General features: G+C 35.6%; 1 protein-coding gene across 3 annotated transcripts in view; it reads right to left on the bottom strand.

Moving 5' to 3' along the window:
* The window catches only part of ATP10D (ATPase phospholipid transporting 10D (putative)), a 99,214-nt gene that overhangs the window by 61,155 nt on the left and 22,967 nt on the right, over positions 1–15,092 (bottom strand). For all 3 annotated transcript variants that reach the window (XM_063107819.1, XM_063107821.1, XM_063107820.1), the window contains exons 2-4: positions 10,056–10,382; positions 7,302–7,496; positions 234–438 (exon numbers count right to left, since the gene is read on the bottom strand). In XM_063107819.1, coding sequence (XP_062963889.1) covers positions 234–438; positions 7,302–7,496; positions 10,056–10,345 — 690 coding nt within the window. In that variant the 5' untranslated portion in view covers positions 10,346–10,382. The remainder of the gene's footprint in view (positions 1–233; positions 439–7,301; positions 7,497–10,055; positions 10,383–15,092) is intronic.

Here is a 15,092-nt window from a genome sequence, read left to right as displayed (position 1 = left end):
CAGACTGAAGTGTTTGAACTCCACTCATTTTATCCTCTTATATATAAAATATAGCACACTTTCACTGATATCTGGATATGGATTAAACCTTCTGGGATTCTATTTTGTCAATGATAAAAATGAATTTAGAAATTGCTTTATCTGTACTGTAAAAATGAATTCAGTCATCTTTGGTTAAAAAAAAAAAAAAAAATGTTAGTAAGTCACCAGCTGAGAACACGTTATTTATTTACCTGCTCTGCATATCCCCGAACCACCTGCCTCTGTTTTAAGTTGCTCTCTCCATCAAGCCCAGAAGTCTCAATGTGACAGATTCCATCAGGATCAGTGGAAAAGAGTAATACCATATCCGCAGGAATGACCTCGTTACAGGAGAGGCGAATAAAGTCCCCAACAGTAACATCTTTCCAGCATTGGTCAATGTATTTTTTCTCTTTCCTAAAATTGAGAAAAAAAATGTTTAAAAAGTATATTAAGTCGAAAACACATACAATATATATATATTTAATTTTAGTGTACCATTTAAAGTATGTTTAAAGTATTAAGGTGAAATTTAATCTATTAGATGTTAAAAGGGAAGTCATAGAATTGGTAAAACCTAAATTCCACAAATCCTTCTTCACCTGAAAATTCAGTTACTAAGCTACTAAAACATATTTTTTCAGTTCTTTTTTTCCTGAGATTTTGAACAATTATGCCAGTTGAGTGGAATTCTGGAATAAAATTAAAATGAACGTTTGATGGGTTTATTCATATACAGAGCAATTCCTGCATGCTGCTCTATGGTCAGGGAGCTTTCTATCAGGCAGATAGGATAAATAATTAGAGAAAACACAAAAACAATGAAATAGAACACCCAGACATAACATTTAAAAAAATTATTATACAACCACATTAACACCTCTAATTATCACTGAATAAAAATATTACTTAAAACAGTCCTGAGTCTGGTGCAGCTAATCCGTAAAACGAGAAAGGCAAATTTTATTCCTTTTTAAAGTGTATTTGCCTATTCTATACATCTTTTTAAAGGAAAGACAGATCATTTGGGGTTGATTTGCCTTAAATTGACATCAAACTTCTCATGCCTTTTCAGACTTAACAGCATTTATTACGCTCCATGAAGCATTTTTCTTAGAGTAAAATGAGGGAATTTGTATGCTAGCATGTCTTATCAGCCAATTAAGAAGCATTTTACATACAATGCCACCAACAAATGTTAAGAAGGTCTGCCTCATTCCCCCACTGTCTTCCAAATAGCCATAAAAACTGATATATGTCATAAGAATACACTTATTTTTAAAGAAAAGTTACTCTTTCTATTGTATTTATGGTGCTAAATATTCAAATTGACTATCAAAGAATCCTGGGATATAGTTATTTTCTAAGTTATATGACTGATGTATTAAAAGTTATTAATTCATCTGATTAGAAATGCCACCTTATACCAATACTTTCCTAACTTCTGCTGTACAGAATTATATCAGATATTTCAAGAAATATTTAGCTTAAAAGACAACCTAAGAAGTACATTTTTCAGGACATACGTAATACTTAATGCATAAGGTTGAATTCAACTAAAGGAAATCCTTAAGAGTTTGTTAGTCCACGGAGAAAGACAAATAAATGGTTTATATTGTCTTTTTTTTTTTTTATTGGTTATGAATATTCAGGAGATACAAAGCTCATTGTCACCCCTTGTGCCCAAGATGTGAAGGCCAGATCCACGCTGGCAGCATACCCATTACCACAAATTGTATTTGTACCTCATGTCCCCCACCCAAATATCCCCCACCTCCCTCTCCCCCCACCCCCCACTCCGCTTTGTATCCCAAGGTCTGTTCTCTCCCTTTGCAAGTCCAACGCACCACTGTGGACTTTCTTTCCTTCCTTCTTTCTCTCTTAGCTGCTACTTATGAGTGAGAACATGCGGTATTTATCCCTCTGTGCTTTGCTTATTTCACTCAACATATGTTGGGTTTATATTGTCTTTTCTAAAACTTTTCCTAGTATCTGTGTATACTAGTTCATTTTTCCACAGAGGGAAGTAACAGAGAGAAGATCAAAAACATAGGCAGGGGTCACATTTTGAAGGTTTAGTCCTACATGAGACACCTAAGGAGTAAAAACTTCATTCCATAGGAAATGTGGAGTCACTAAAGGTTCACAAGAAGAATGTAGTCCTATTTAGTTTGCTAATACCTGAGACAGAATAATGGACAGATTGTCAGGTGGCAAGCTAGTTTAGAGTACGAATGGCCAAGACACCAATGGGAACTTATTGAAATAATTCAGGTAAGGGTTAAAGATGGTCAGAATTAAGGCAGACAACAGAGAGAGATAGAAAAAGATGAAATCAATACATATTTAGGTACCAGAAACAATGAAGTTTTCTGACTTGCTACATGTAAAGGAGTTTTCAGGATGACATTATGGTACCTAACTTGCATGGTGGGGTGATGGGTGGTGCCTTTCACCATGTCTCAGATTGTAGAAGCAACTGGTTGCATCCTAGGGGAGGTAATAAATTGTTTGACAAGTTTTTATTTAAAATAAAATATGCAGTTGAAGATGTCCCCCAGTTTGAGGGTTCTGACCTGTAATAATGAGTAGAGATACACATTTGGAAATCCTAGGTACACAGAGGGCAGTTGATATAAGGTAAGGATATAAGATCTCTTAGGGAAAGAGACTTCAAAGTAACCGAGAAGTGGAAGAAGACCCAAAAGGAAGTGGAGTCAGAGAAATCAAGGGAGAAGGAAATTTTAAAGAGGCAGTAATTACAGCCCAAAGCCACAAAGGGGTCCTGTATAGTAAGGCCCAAAGTGCCTATGGTATATGGTTATTAGGAGGTCTACTGACCTTAGTAAAAGCTGATAACATGAAATTGTTGTTGGTGAGAGTGAAGGTGAAAGTGTGGCCTCCAGTGAACTGGGGAATGACTAGAAGGTGAAGAAGTAGATTTCCTGAAGTTTAGCTATGAAAGGAATGAGGGTGAAAGTAGCCACTGCAAGGGAAGGTAAGTCAAAGGAAAGGACGAGAGGTGGGCATACGTACAGGATGTGAGGAAGAAGCTGATGGAGGAGGCAAAGTAGAAAATAGAGGACAGAACGGGGGGAATGTTGGCTGAGGCTACAAAGGAGCCACAGAAATGGGATTAAGAACACAGACGGAAGAATTACTATCACATATATTACATGAGAGGGAGTCTCTTCTTCAGCTAAGGTCAGAAGAAAGTAGGTAAAGATGCGGATGGTGTAAGAAGGAGTTTAGTTCATGCTTAATAGCTTCTACTTTCTATATGAAGAAAGCTATGAGGAAATTTGCTGAGAATTTGTGAAGGTAGGAACAGAAGACAGACTTTAACATTAGGGTTCGGGATTTTATTTTTCTTTCAAATATAAGAAGTAGAATTCTCTTAAGGAACAAGTTTATTCTATATTGGAACAAAATTCAAATGAAGTCAATTTTATAACTGGATTTACTTCATTTTACTCCATTTGGAGGACATACCAGGCTTTATTTTATTTCATTTTATCTTACTTTATTTTATTTTTTAAAATTTCTTGGCAGCTGGCCAGTGTTATCACAGCTGGACCTCGGTGTTATTAGCACCATGCTCTAACCAACTGAGCTAACTGGCCAGCCCAGGATTTTAAAAAATAGCTATTTTTTTCCCAAAGGGTACTAGCTAGTTCAGTTTAATAAACGTATACTAATCTTAATATGCCAGTTACTGTGTTAGGTGCTAAGGATATAAAAATGATTAAGATACGGTCCTCACTCTAGAGAAGTTATGGTTGAAATCTGAAACAGAGACACAGAGCAATTTCACAAGAGAGAGGTATGCGCAGGTTACTATGGGAGCAAATGGGAGGGGCTTTCAGCCCTGGAGTGGGTGACACCCAAACTGAGTCTTGAAGGGTGATCCAGGATGAGTCAGGAGAAGAAAGGTAGGAGAGCTCATAAGTCGCAGTGCTTATGCCGAGAGTGGAGGAACAAGGGACAACAGGCACGAGAGAGCAGGGTGTGAGAGCAGCGACAAGCCAAGTAACAACGCTCACGGTCACATTTAACTAGCTTTGAACAGTTACAAGTGTGGTAGATGCAAAATGAGGCTAGATTTTCTTCCCTGATATAGAACTAAAACTAGTTAAGAGGGCTTTCTTCTTCACCCAGGGCCTAAATGTTCAACCAGAATTTCTTGCATCTACTTGGTGGCTTGTGCTTGTGTATGCCTCTCACTGGTCAGGAGAGAGCGCTCGCAATCCCTCCTTCAGGCAAACTTCTAGGCCCATATTGTTTCTTTAAGAGTTCAATATCAAACAGCTCTGCTACATAAGCATTGGGAAAAATGGGGAAAATGCACCTTGAACTATTAACAATGATTCCACTGGGGTGAGAGTTAGTAAGATGGGAAAAGGAGAGGTGAGAATGAGGGGTGGACTTTGACTTCTTGTTTTGTAAAATGTAGAGAGAGAAAGGGTGAGGTTATAAATGAACTTTTTTCATGGTTTTAGTATTTTTCCAATAAAACACTAAAAATAATTTAGAACAAGCAAGTAATGAATTATCATTGGACACAACAGTAGCTTAGATTTATCAGATGCTTTATAAACATCAACTCATTTAATTTTTAGATCAATGTTATGTGGTTGTACTATAACCCCCTTTTACAAATGAGAAAAAAAATTGGCCTTGACAGGTCAAGTAACTTGCTCAATGTTCCACAGCTCCTAGGGGGTTCTGTGATTTGAAACAAGACAGGTAGCCCAGAGTCCAGTCTCTCAAGTACTGGAGTTTACTGGTGGCTACAATCACTTCTGATGACCACCAAATCAAATGTGATTTAATTGTGCATTAGAATTAGTGAATTTGTAGAACTACTGCTTTGTAAAATGTCATGCAGACGGTTAATTATTTTATAAGGCCACTTGTCTCATTTCAAGAATTATGACTTCTATGGATTTATGAGATAATCTTGAATTTTAACATGAGCTGAACATCAACAACATGGTGCTTTTTAAAGGTCAGAAAATAGTGTACATTCCTTGAGGGCAGGCATTGTAACTATTTTTTGTTGAAATCTCTCAGTGCCTACTACCTAGTAGGACTCAAATTTGTTAAATGGTTAATAGTCTTATTTTCGAAACACTTCTATTACCTTGAAACAGCCCTTTAAGCCTTATAAAGGGCTCCTATTTTAAAGGCAATCTTAAGAAAGTCAGGTTTTCTATAACAGTTTATTCTAACTTAATTGGTGTGTAATATTGTTTAAATGTTTAATATCTAGACTAATGTTTGTTATTTCAAATGACAGTTTCCCATAGAAAATTTAGCACCCTGTGAAAGACCACACATTAGAAATAAGAACCAAATTATCTGCACGGAAATGTTAATATGCTTCTTCCAAAATGTTGTTAAATTTAGTAGCCCAGGACTTTCACCCTATACTTGCTGAGAAATAATTTGTTGTCTAAAGTGATTTTTTGTATTTCATAGAAATTTAAGTTGGCATATTTAAATTAACAAGGCATGGTTTTATAGCCTACCTTTATTTCTGATATAATAATTGTCCTGAGAACAATTTGGGGGGGAAATATAAGCATTATTTCCTCTACAACATCAAACCAAAGCAAATTACATAGAATACAGATAAAAAGACATAAGGTTGCCTGAGTCTCTTATGAAATGCAATCATAAAGTAATATCTTAGAATGGATTAAATAATTGACTAGACTATTGCATTTTATTTTTAAGTTGATATGCAAATCATCTAAAATAGATATGGACTATGTCCTGAGGAAAAAATTATACCAGGTCTCCCATTATGTAATTTTAATATTTAACAAATAGTAGAGTGTTATAAAGAATTCTCAAATGTTGATTAAACGATATGATAATATGACAAACATAAACTCTAGCTAATAGTCATTGTTAATCTACAATAACAATCATAATGACTAACCCTTACTTAGCACTTAGAAAGGACTAGGTGCTATGCTTACTGTTTTATTATTACATTCATAATGAAGGAAACTGGGTGTTTAGCTAACTTATGCAATTTGCCCAAAGCTACACACTACTAAGTGGGAAAAATTAGGATTACAACTTTTTAGAACAACTTAGAAAAGCAAATAAACACACATTATCAACTCTTAACTAGCACTAAAAATCAGCAATTACTTATATACCAGAATTTGTACACAAAATGCATAGAATAAGCATTCTCTGCATTTACTAGATTTGGCATTAGCTGGGTAATCTTAAAATTGATCCAAATCTGGACTTTGTTTATCATATAATCATTGTAAAATAGTACTTCTTACAGCTATTTTTTGAGGGTAGAGATTGTGTCAACATTTAACTTCTCTATACCTGGCATATAATAAGCACTCAAATGTTATCGCATGGTAGATAGAACTGTTGTAGTAAAATGCTTTATTGCTTTAAAATGAAAACCAAGGACTTACACTACTATTTCTTTTTTTAAAACACAATACAATTTCATTTAACTGGTTATTTTTAATAACCAGTTTTTCTGGTTCCCTTTTGATTAGACACAAACATAAGGAAAAAACAGAACTAATTTTTCATTATCAAAGTAATCTCACATCATCTTACAAAGGAGAAAAAAAGTTATTTTCCTTGTTTTCTTGATAGATACTTAAAGGTTGTGAAAACCACTGAAGAATTCTAATAATGAAAAAAATTCAGAATCCTTAAATATCACTTCTTCAGAGAAACCTTCCCTAAACTTTTCCTATATGGCTCACATAATGTTGAAGATAAGTTATACTTGTCTGTACTGTTTACTAAGTATTGACTTATATCTACAGATAAAAACCTAGGAGTTGCATATAGTATATACCACAGTTCAAAACTCACCTTAATTGAGTTCATTCTTGGCTCCACAGACTTTCTATTTCATAAATACTGGAAATAAAGTCTCCAACAGAGCAAATATGCTCCTGCACAGACCTCCTCTTATGAATGCCCTATGCTGCTGCTGCAATGAGATGCTTCTAGTTTTGTGAACAGAAAAAAATACTCTTCTCCATTTTTCACAATCCCTTTCCTCCCCAGGTAGCTCCTGTCTTCTCTTTTTCATATCCCATCTTGCTTTTTATATCCACTTATTTTCATTCTTGTTTTTCATATCCCATCCTCAAATTATTAATTAAAAATAACAACAACAATGCAAAAATGTCCTGGTCACACCTAAGGGGAAAAAAAGTAATATTCTATATGTTTCTAAATAATACGTGTATATTGCTTAGCAAATCTCCGATTACACTTACCTACTGTAAACTTTAGTTACTAAATTGTTGATCCGTTTGTCAATTTTGTATTTTCGGTAATCTTCCAAACCATCTTTAATTGCGATAATTGTAAGGACCACCACCAGAGGCAGCATGGTAATTTCTTTTTGGAAGGCTTCTACCAAAGGTACCCAATTCAGGACAACTAGGAACAGGAAATATAAATTGGCAGCTCTGCAACCCAAACACACACAAGGAGATGTTAACAAATCAAAGACTGAAGTAAAAGAGGCAAAATACCTTACTGCGTTTTCTTACAAGTTTCTATTCATTGATTTCGTATTCTACAGAATAGAGAACTAGCAAAATCTAACAAAACTGAATGAAATATGATTTACCCTCCTAGACATCTGGCTTGTGCCATACTTTATCAATGTGAGATATTATTCATTAAGTATATAATAATGAATATTTGGGTGGGACAGTCCTGAGTTGTATAACATGATGAAAAGCATAAAAGGAAATACTATTTTGTTTTTAAAAGTTAACAAAAATTCAGAGTTAATGTGTTACAAAAATAAATATACAAGTAAATAAATAAAAATCCAAACAAATCCTCTAACCTTTTGTATGTCTGAACATTAGAATCAAAAGAAGCTCAAAATAAGTGGAAAAGCCTGAAGTTTTTTCTTCCTGACCCTATTTTTTTTAATGCTATTTAGAACACTGTCTTCAGGAACTTCTTCTATTTCTCTTTGTTGTATATTTAAATACTCCTACACTGGCTCCTTATTTTGGGCCATAAGGTAAGTTCAAGATGCCCTTTTCCTTAAAAGAAAAACAAAATCTCAATCCTGCTTAGCCCCTTAAATTTTTACCACGTTTTTCCATTGATCATGAAACGTCTCAAAAGAATAATCTACCCATACTTCTTCCTCACCTCAAACTCCTTTTACTCTGAAATTTTTTCTTAACTCTTTTTGCTACTTCTGTGGCTTCAATTATTTACATGTGGACCACATCCAAACCTACAGCTCTAGCCCTGAAATTGTTCTAGTTTCGGATTCTTATTTCATCGAGTGCACTAGATTCCATAAAAGACAGAAACACCTATAAGCACTTAAAGCCATTAATTCAACAAATTCACATCTGTACTTTAAACATAGCCCCTGCTCAATAAACGCATATAGAACATATGTAGAATGAAAAATTAGAATGAATGTATGTAGAATGAATAATGAATGTTGGGAATCTCTGTACTCTCATTAGCATCTCAAACACAACATTTACAAAAACAAAATAATCTTCCAGCCAAGCTTCTTTTTACTCTTGTCTTCTCTTTTCTTTGTTAATTGTTCTGGTCATCACAGCTCAACATGTTCATAGCATCTTTGTATTCCTTTCATTTAATTGCCCACACCTGTAACCCACAATGTCTGTAATAGGCTATTTCTTCATTCCCACCACATCGTTTTAAGTTCAGGTCTCATTACAAGTCCCCAGGATAAATATAGCATCTTACTAAGTGTTCTGCCTTCAGTTTGCCTGTAAGCCCTTCATCTATCCACCACACTGCCTCACAGTGAAATACTGACAAAGCATGATATTCCTCTGTTCAGAACTGTGCCTGCAGACTTGGGTCTCTTTATCCTGACATCAGGACTCCTCTAGTTGGTCATACCTATCTTTCCAGCTTTATTTCCTGCTGCTCCCCAGAATAGACTCTATGTTTAGTCAGTGAGGACTACCTCCCAGGCTTCAAGCAAGTCTTCTATGGTACTGCCTTTAGGCTTTTACCCATACGCCTTCCTTTATCTGAAATATGCTTTGACCTCTGCCTTGAATATCTCACATGCCCTACATAATTAAGTCAAATGCCACTTTCCCTTCTATTGCTTCAGCTAGTGTAATCATGCATCACTTCACGATGGGGATACATTCTGAGAAAAGCAATGTTAGGCAATTTCATCATGTGCACATGATAGAGCGTACTTACACAGAGCTAGATGGTGGAGCCTAATACATGCCTAGGCTATATGGTATAGCCATTATTATCTTATGGGACCACCATCATACATGCAGTTTGTCATTGACTGAAATGTTGTTATGTGGCACATGACTATGTTACTATTTCTCTTTTTGATGCTTCCATTCTACTTGGTCACACTTTATCACACTAATCACACCCACTGTGTCTTTTCATTGTTTGTTTACTATCTTGTTTCCCTGACTAAACTGCAAACTCCATAAGGAAAGGAGCAACACTTATACCTGCATTTCCATCAATGCCTAAGCTCACAGGAGAACTTCAATTAATGCATATTAAAATGAATTGTCATTGTTTTACATAATAACATCTTACACCTGCATTTGGTTCAGAGTTCTATTTCCCCATATTATCAAGTAAGAAAAGTCTGAAATTAAAATGCAGCATGGGTTAATGGAAAGATCACTAAAGCAAGAATGAGAAGATACAAGGCTACTGCCTCTGGTCTACTACTTATCACTGGCATGACATTAGCTAAACAACAGTTAATTAGTTTGCTAATCTATAATATGAGAAAAACAATATCTTCTCTGATAAAGAGAAAGCATGTTACCAATTGTAAAGTGCAATGTGAATGTAAGGGGTCATCATTCCACTACAGACTCTTACCAAAATTGTCAAGGATGATGTCAAAAATTCTTAGGCTTAAGTAACATACTATGTTATGAAAAAGAAAAATTTTATATATAAACTAGAATAACAAAAAGCATCCTAAGATTTTTTCAAAAAAAAAAAAACCACAGTACCTGTGAAATTGTTCAAATAAATTTCTTGGCACAAAATTCAGAAGAGTGTACTTTGTTGTTCGTATTCTGTTATTCACATAGGCTCCTGAGAACTTTTCGTACTCGTCTTTGAAGGGCCAGAGGTGGGGAACAACCACCCGGTGCTTTCCTGCCAGTTTGGGGGTCTGAGAGGACTTGCACCCGCAGGCAAGCAGTGAGGAGTAGTTATAAGGTCTCTCATCATTGTCCCTAGTTGTACCACTGACCAGCTGCCGCCAGTGATATCTGGCCCATTGAAGAGTCTCAGTCATGTCCAAAATGCGGTGAGATCCAGGTGGTGTAGGTGATCTGGAAAAAAACAGACAAACAATCAAAAAACACACTTCTCATAAGCTTCTGGAAAGCATAATGACATTTTGGCCAGAAGCTTATTATTTAAAGAACAGTAAAATTTTAATTAAAAAAAATTGTTTTTTTCTATACCAAATAAATGTATGACCCAATGATTCAACATATAAGTGGGAAAGTAAAGTTAGTCTTTGGAATTCCATTTTAACCAAATCTTTATTAAATAAAGCATACATACATACACCTTCTGCCTCATGGGCTAATCATGTGATCATCTAAGCAAAAAATAGCAACACCTAAAAGTCTACCACAACTTGAAGCAAATGATTTGGGCTTAATGTGTGCAGGTCTCTTAACTTGTCTGATCATCAGTTTTCTCATTTTTGAAATGGGAACAATGCCAAGCATGTCAGGAAATTGTTGTGAAGACTGAATGAATAACATGTAAATCACCCAGTATAAAGCCTAATAGAAAGTAGATTATCAATAAAACCTCTCTGTAGGTTACAAAAATGACCACAAATTCTTCCTATCCCTGTTTGCACACTGCTTAGCCGACCAAGAGGTGGTGTCTTTCTCTACCCATTGAATCTGGGCATGGTGATGTGCCTGGCTTTGGCTAATGTAACACTAGCAAAGATGACAGAAGCAGAGATTGAAAAGTGCTTGCTCACTAGGGTTTACTCTCTTGCCCTGCTCTTGGCAGCCCTGTAGCCACCAGCATAAGCCCCAGCCCATGCTAGTTTGCTGGATGATGAGCACACATGGCCCACTTACCACCATGTGTCCGTCTACATGAGTGAGGCCACTGACTGTGAGCTGACTGCTAACACACAAGTGAGCCCAGATGCCACAATCTAGAACAGAGATTGTTTCATTCTAGAACAGAGACTGTAAGAGATTGTCACAATCTAGAACAGAGTCTGTCCCAGCTGAGCTCAGCCCAAATTGCCAACCTACCAAATTGTGAGTTAATAAATGTTACATCATCAAGTTTTGGGGTGCTTTGTTACAAAACAAAATCTGATACATAATCCCTTATTTTCCTTATTTCTATGTTTTCCACATTTTCCAAGAAATTCAGCACTACCTGGAATGTGACCGGGTCAATTAAAAAAAAAAGAAAAAAATAAAGAAAAGTGAACATGTATTAAAAGCATACTGTATTCCAAGCACTTTGCAAAGCCCTTTACATGCATTCTCTTATTTAACATTGTATCAATCCTATGACACAGGTATTATTTCTATTTTACAGAAGAGGAAACAGGCTTAGAGAGGTTAAATAACTTGCTAAAATTCATATGGCTGGAAAGTAGCTAACTAAGGCTGATTAAAACCAAATCCTTCTGACTCAACAGTTTCTGCTTTTACACATTAATATGCCTATTTATTTGTGTATCTAGAGTGGCCAGCACTTAATAGAAACCCAGTAAAATTTCACCCATTAGGTAATGAGCATGTCAGCAGGTGTAGGGAGGGTGAGGTCTAGAGGCCTTGGTTTCTATCTTTGCTTTATCAATGCCATTGCATTTACTTATCATTTTGGGTTGGAGTTCATCTTTGCAGATTCTTATTTAGTAAATCTATGGCTGTGCCCTGGTTGTCTAAACTGTTAACAAAACTCCCCAGATGAATCTGATTCGTGTCCATAGACCTCACCTGAAGAAAAACTAGGTTATATACTAGACACTACATTGGGCTAGGAATATGGAGATGATTAAAACCTAGACCCCATTCTCCAAGAGCTCATGGTTTAGGTAAGGTGACGGGCAGTAAATATATAAATGAAATCCCATGTGCAAAATAGTATTTAAGGCATTGAAGTAGTGTGGGAAAATTATTTAAACTTGCTTCCTTCTTAAGGTTCATTCTAAATTTATAATGTGTAGTGATTCTCTTCTCTAAAGTGTTATACTAATCAGAATGGCCCCCTAAGTACATCAAAATTGTATCCACCTTTCATGGATCCGAAATTATAAATTATTACCCAGCAGCACAGAAGAATTTGGTCCAACTGTATTCTGGTAATTTTAGTGGATTAATATTTTTAATAATCCATTCTTGCTAGCACACTTGTTTACTATACATCGATCCTTAAGCAATCTAAGAGATTACAGTTATTCAGCACCATTTTATCACTGAATTTACAGAAAATAAGTTGAATTACAAATAATCATTTAAAAATCCACCAGATCTTTAAAAATGGTATGTATCTGAAATAAAATAATAAAAACAAATACATAGGAGCAGAAAGTGACTTTTAAAAAGAAGAACATAACACCCTCCGAGTGTATGTGTTTGTGTCTGGATATTGGACCCACAATATATAGCCCCTATTTAGAGTGAGAGAAAATATCTGTAGTTAGTCTTATCAGTTTTATACTAATTATGGGAAGAAGAAAAAAAAAGTTCTATCTCTACTAGATCTCTCTCCTTTGGAGTTTGTCCTTTAAAATGTTTAGTCATAGAGAACCAGATCAATGAACACTGACTGGCAAAAACAATGGTCACTATCTTTGCAACATAATTTTTTAAAAACCTACCTCTAAAGCATTTGAAAAGCCTGGTTTTCATTCACTAAGCTACATAAAAATAGCTTAGTCCTTTTAACCTGTAACTCATAATGACAGGTTGAGTTATTAAAGTAGATCATAACACATCCAGAAATGTCTCCCAGAATAAGGACGTGAGATAGTGCTTTCTAAGTGAATCAACAGATAACAGAAAATACTAAACATAAATACTAAGTCCTTTTCATACGTTTCACACCATGCACACTAAGTGACCATTATGACAAATATCATATTAGAAGGCTGAAATCAGCACAATTTGATATTATTTTTTGAAACTTTAAAAAGGAAGCTTTCATTTGCAATTAAACTCTTATTAAAACATAAGAATATGTATCCCTCTAGTGTCCACAATCTCATAGAACAATCTAAATTCTACTTTGCTCTTTAAATTTCAGAATAAATTTGCTCTCTAAATTTGTTGACAATGCAAACACAGAAACAGTTAAATAAATATGAAACAAATATGGGAGGTGTTAACTTCTGGTGATTCATGGTGTGTCTGACTAATAACCTCACACTAGCCAAGCTACTTACTGGTTCACAGAGATGATAGGCTTCTTATTCCACAGACATAAACAAGAACCATTTCTTTCCCAAGTCACCCAGTTCCTAAGAAACAATTCCATAATGACTAGAAAACATTTCACTGCCAAAGTACTTCTAGGTCTCCCTTGCTCTGTGCCTTTTCAAGAACCTTAAACTTACATTAGGTGCTCTATTTACTCCCATATTGCCTTCCCACTTCCTTCCTCCTTTTCCTTCTTGAGGAATTTGGGTGAATACAGAATGGGGCTGGCTCATGCCTTCCACAGCATTCTCCTAGAGCTGTCAAGAGACTCTTCTGCTCTCCAAGACTGGGCAGTTCATCACTTGAAACAATTCTGTCTCCCTTCAGCACTGCCATTCTCTCTTGAAAGGTGAATCTTGGATCAGAGGATGGATTTAAGCAAGACAGAGAAATTATGCTTTCAAGGGACTGAGAAGAAAAGATCAGGTTTGGAGGTAATTAACATGCAATGAGAATCCCTTAGCATTTCTAGTTTAAATTTAAATGCTTCTATATTGGGCAGGAATGACCAAGATCTACTCAGTTGCCCTAACTCAGTAGCTTTCACAATGTGTTAACTGCCATTCCAGTGAGAACTACATTCTGTGATGAGACCTAGGATATACACAAACACACATATGTAACTGAAATAAAGGTTCGACAAAAAAGTCCTTACCTTTACCACTTGCAATGAATACAGGGATTCTTTCTTCTCTCTCTTTCTCTCTCTCACATTAATACTAGTCAACATGCATTGAACTGGTTTCAAGGTCCACTAGTGTGTTGATATACGTACTTTGGAAAGACACTAATTGCATGTGGCTCTACGCTGAGTAGAAAGTACACATGGAAGTGGATAGATACATGTTCCCAGCCCAACAGATGCAGAAAACAGACCCTTACGGGACACAACATGTCAGCTAGAGAGGAGAATAAGTTCAAGAAATCTATTGTGCAACATGGTGACCACACTTGAAAATTGCCAGGAGAGTAGATTTCAAGTGTTTACATCACAAAAAATAAGGATGTGAATTAATGCAAATGTTAATTAACTTGATTTAGCCACTCCACAATGTATGTCAAAACATCATGTTGTAAACTCTAAATATGTAAAATTTTTCTCAACTAAAAAAATTTTTTTAACTTAAAAAAAATTTAAAACACAAAAATTTTCCCCAATAGCCTTCTTCCCTCAATGATGACAGAAGGCTTTTCCTATAGAAATGGGATATCTGCTCCACAGAAAGCTAAAGGTAAAATCTCTTCATAAACGTCTTCAAATTGTTTTATTCCAGCGGATTTTTCTTTCCTTTTTTTTTTTTTGTAAAACGGAGGTTTCGTTATTTGAAGTCAGGGAACATATCTAATTCCTTTCCCTGTGTATGTCTAGTGCTTGGCCAAAATTAGATGATCAACACGTGTCTGTTAATTATTGAACTTATAGAAAAGAGGTAGTATGGGAAAAGGAAAAAAAAATACCCCATTTCCTCTTTCATGGCTCAGCCTGGCTTTCCTTTCATGAGCAGTAGTACTACAAGATCTAAGTTTGAGAAAACAGAAGTGTTCACTTTCAGCTTGTAATTACATAAC

This window comes from Cynocephalus volans, chromosome 9 (assembly GCF_027409185.1).
Source record: "Cynocephalus volans isolate mCynVol1 chromosome 9, mCynVol1.pri, whole genome shotgun sequence".
NCBI classification, from domain to species: Eukaryota; Metazoa; Chordata; class Mammalia; order Dermoptera; family Cynocephalidae; genus Cynocephalus; species Cynocephalus volans.
Note: the sequence above shows the minus strand (reverse complement) of the source record. Positions and strands in the feature narration are given on the sequence as shown.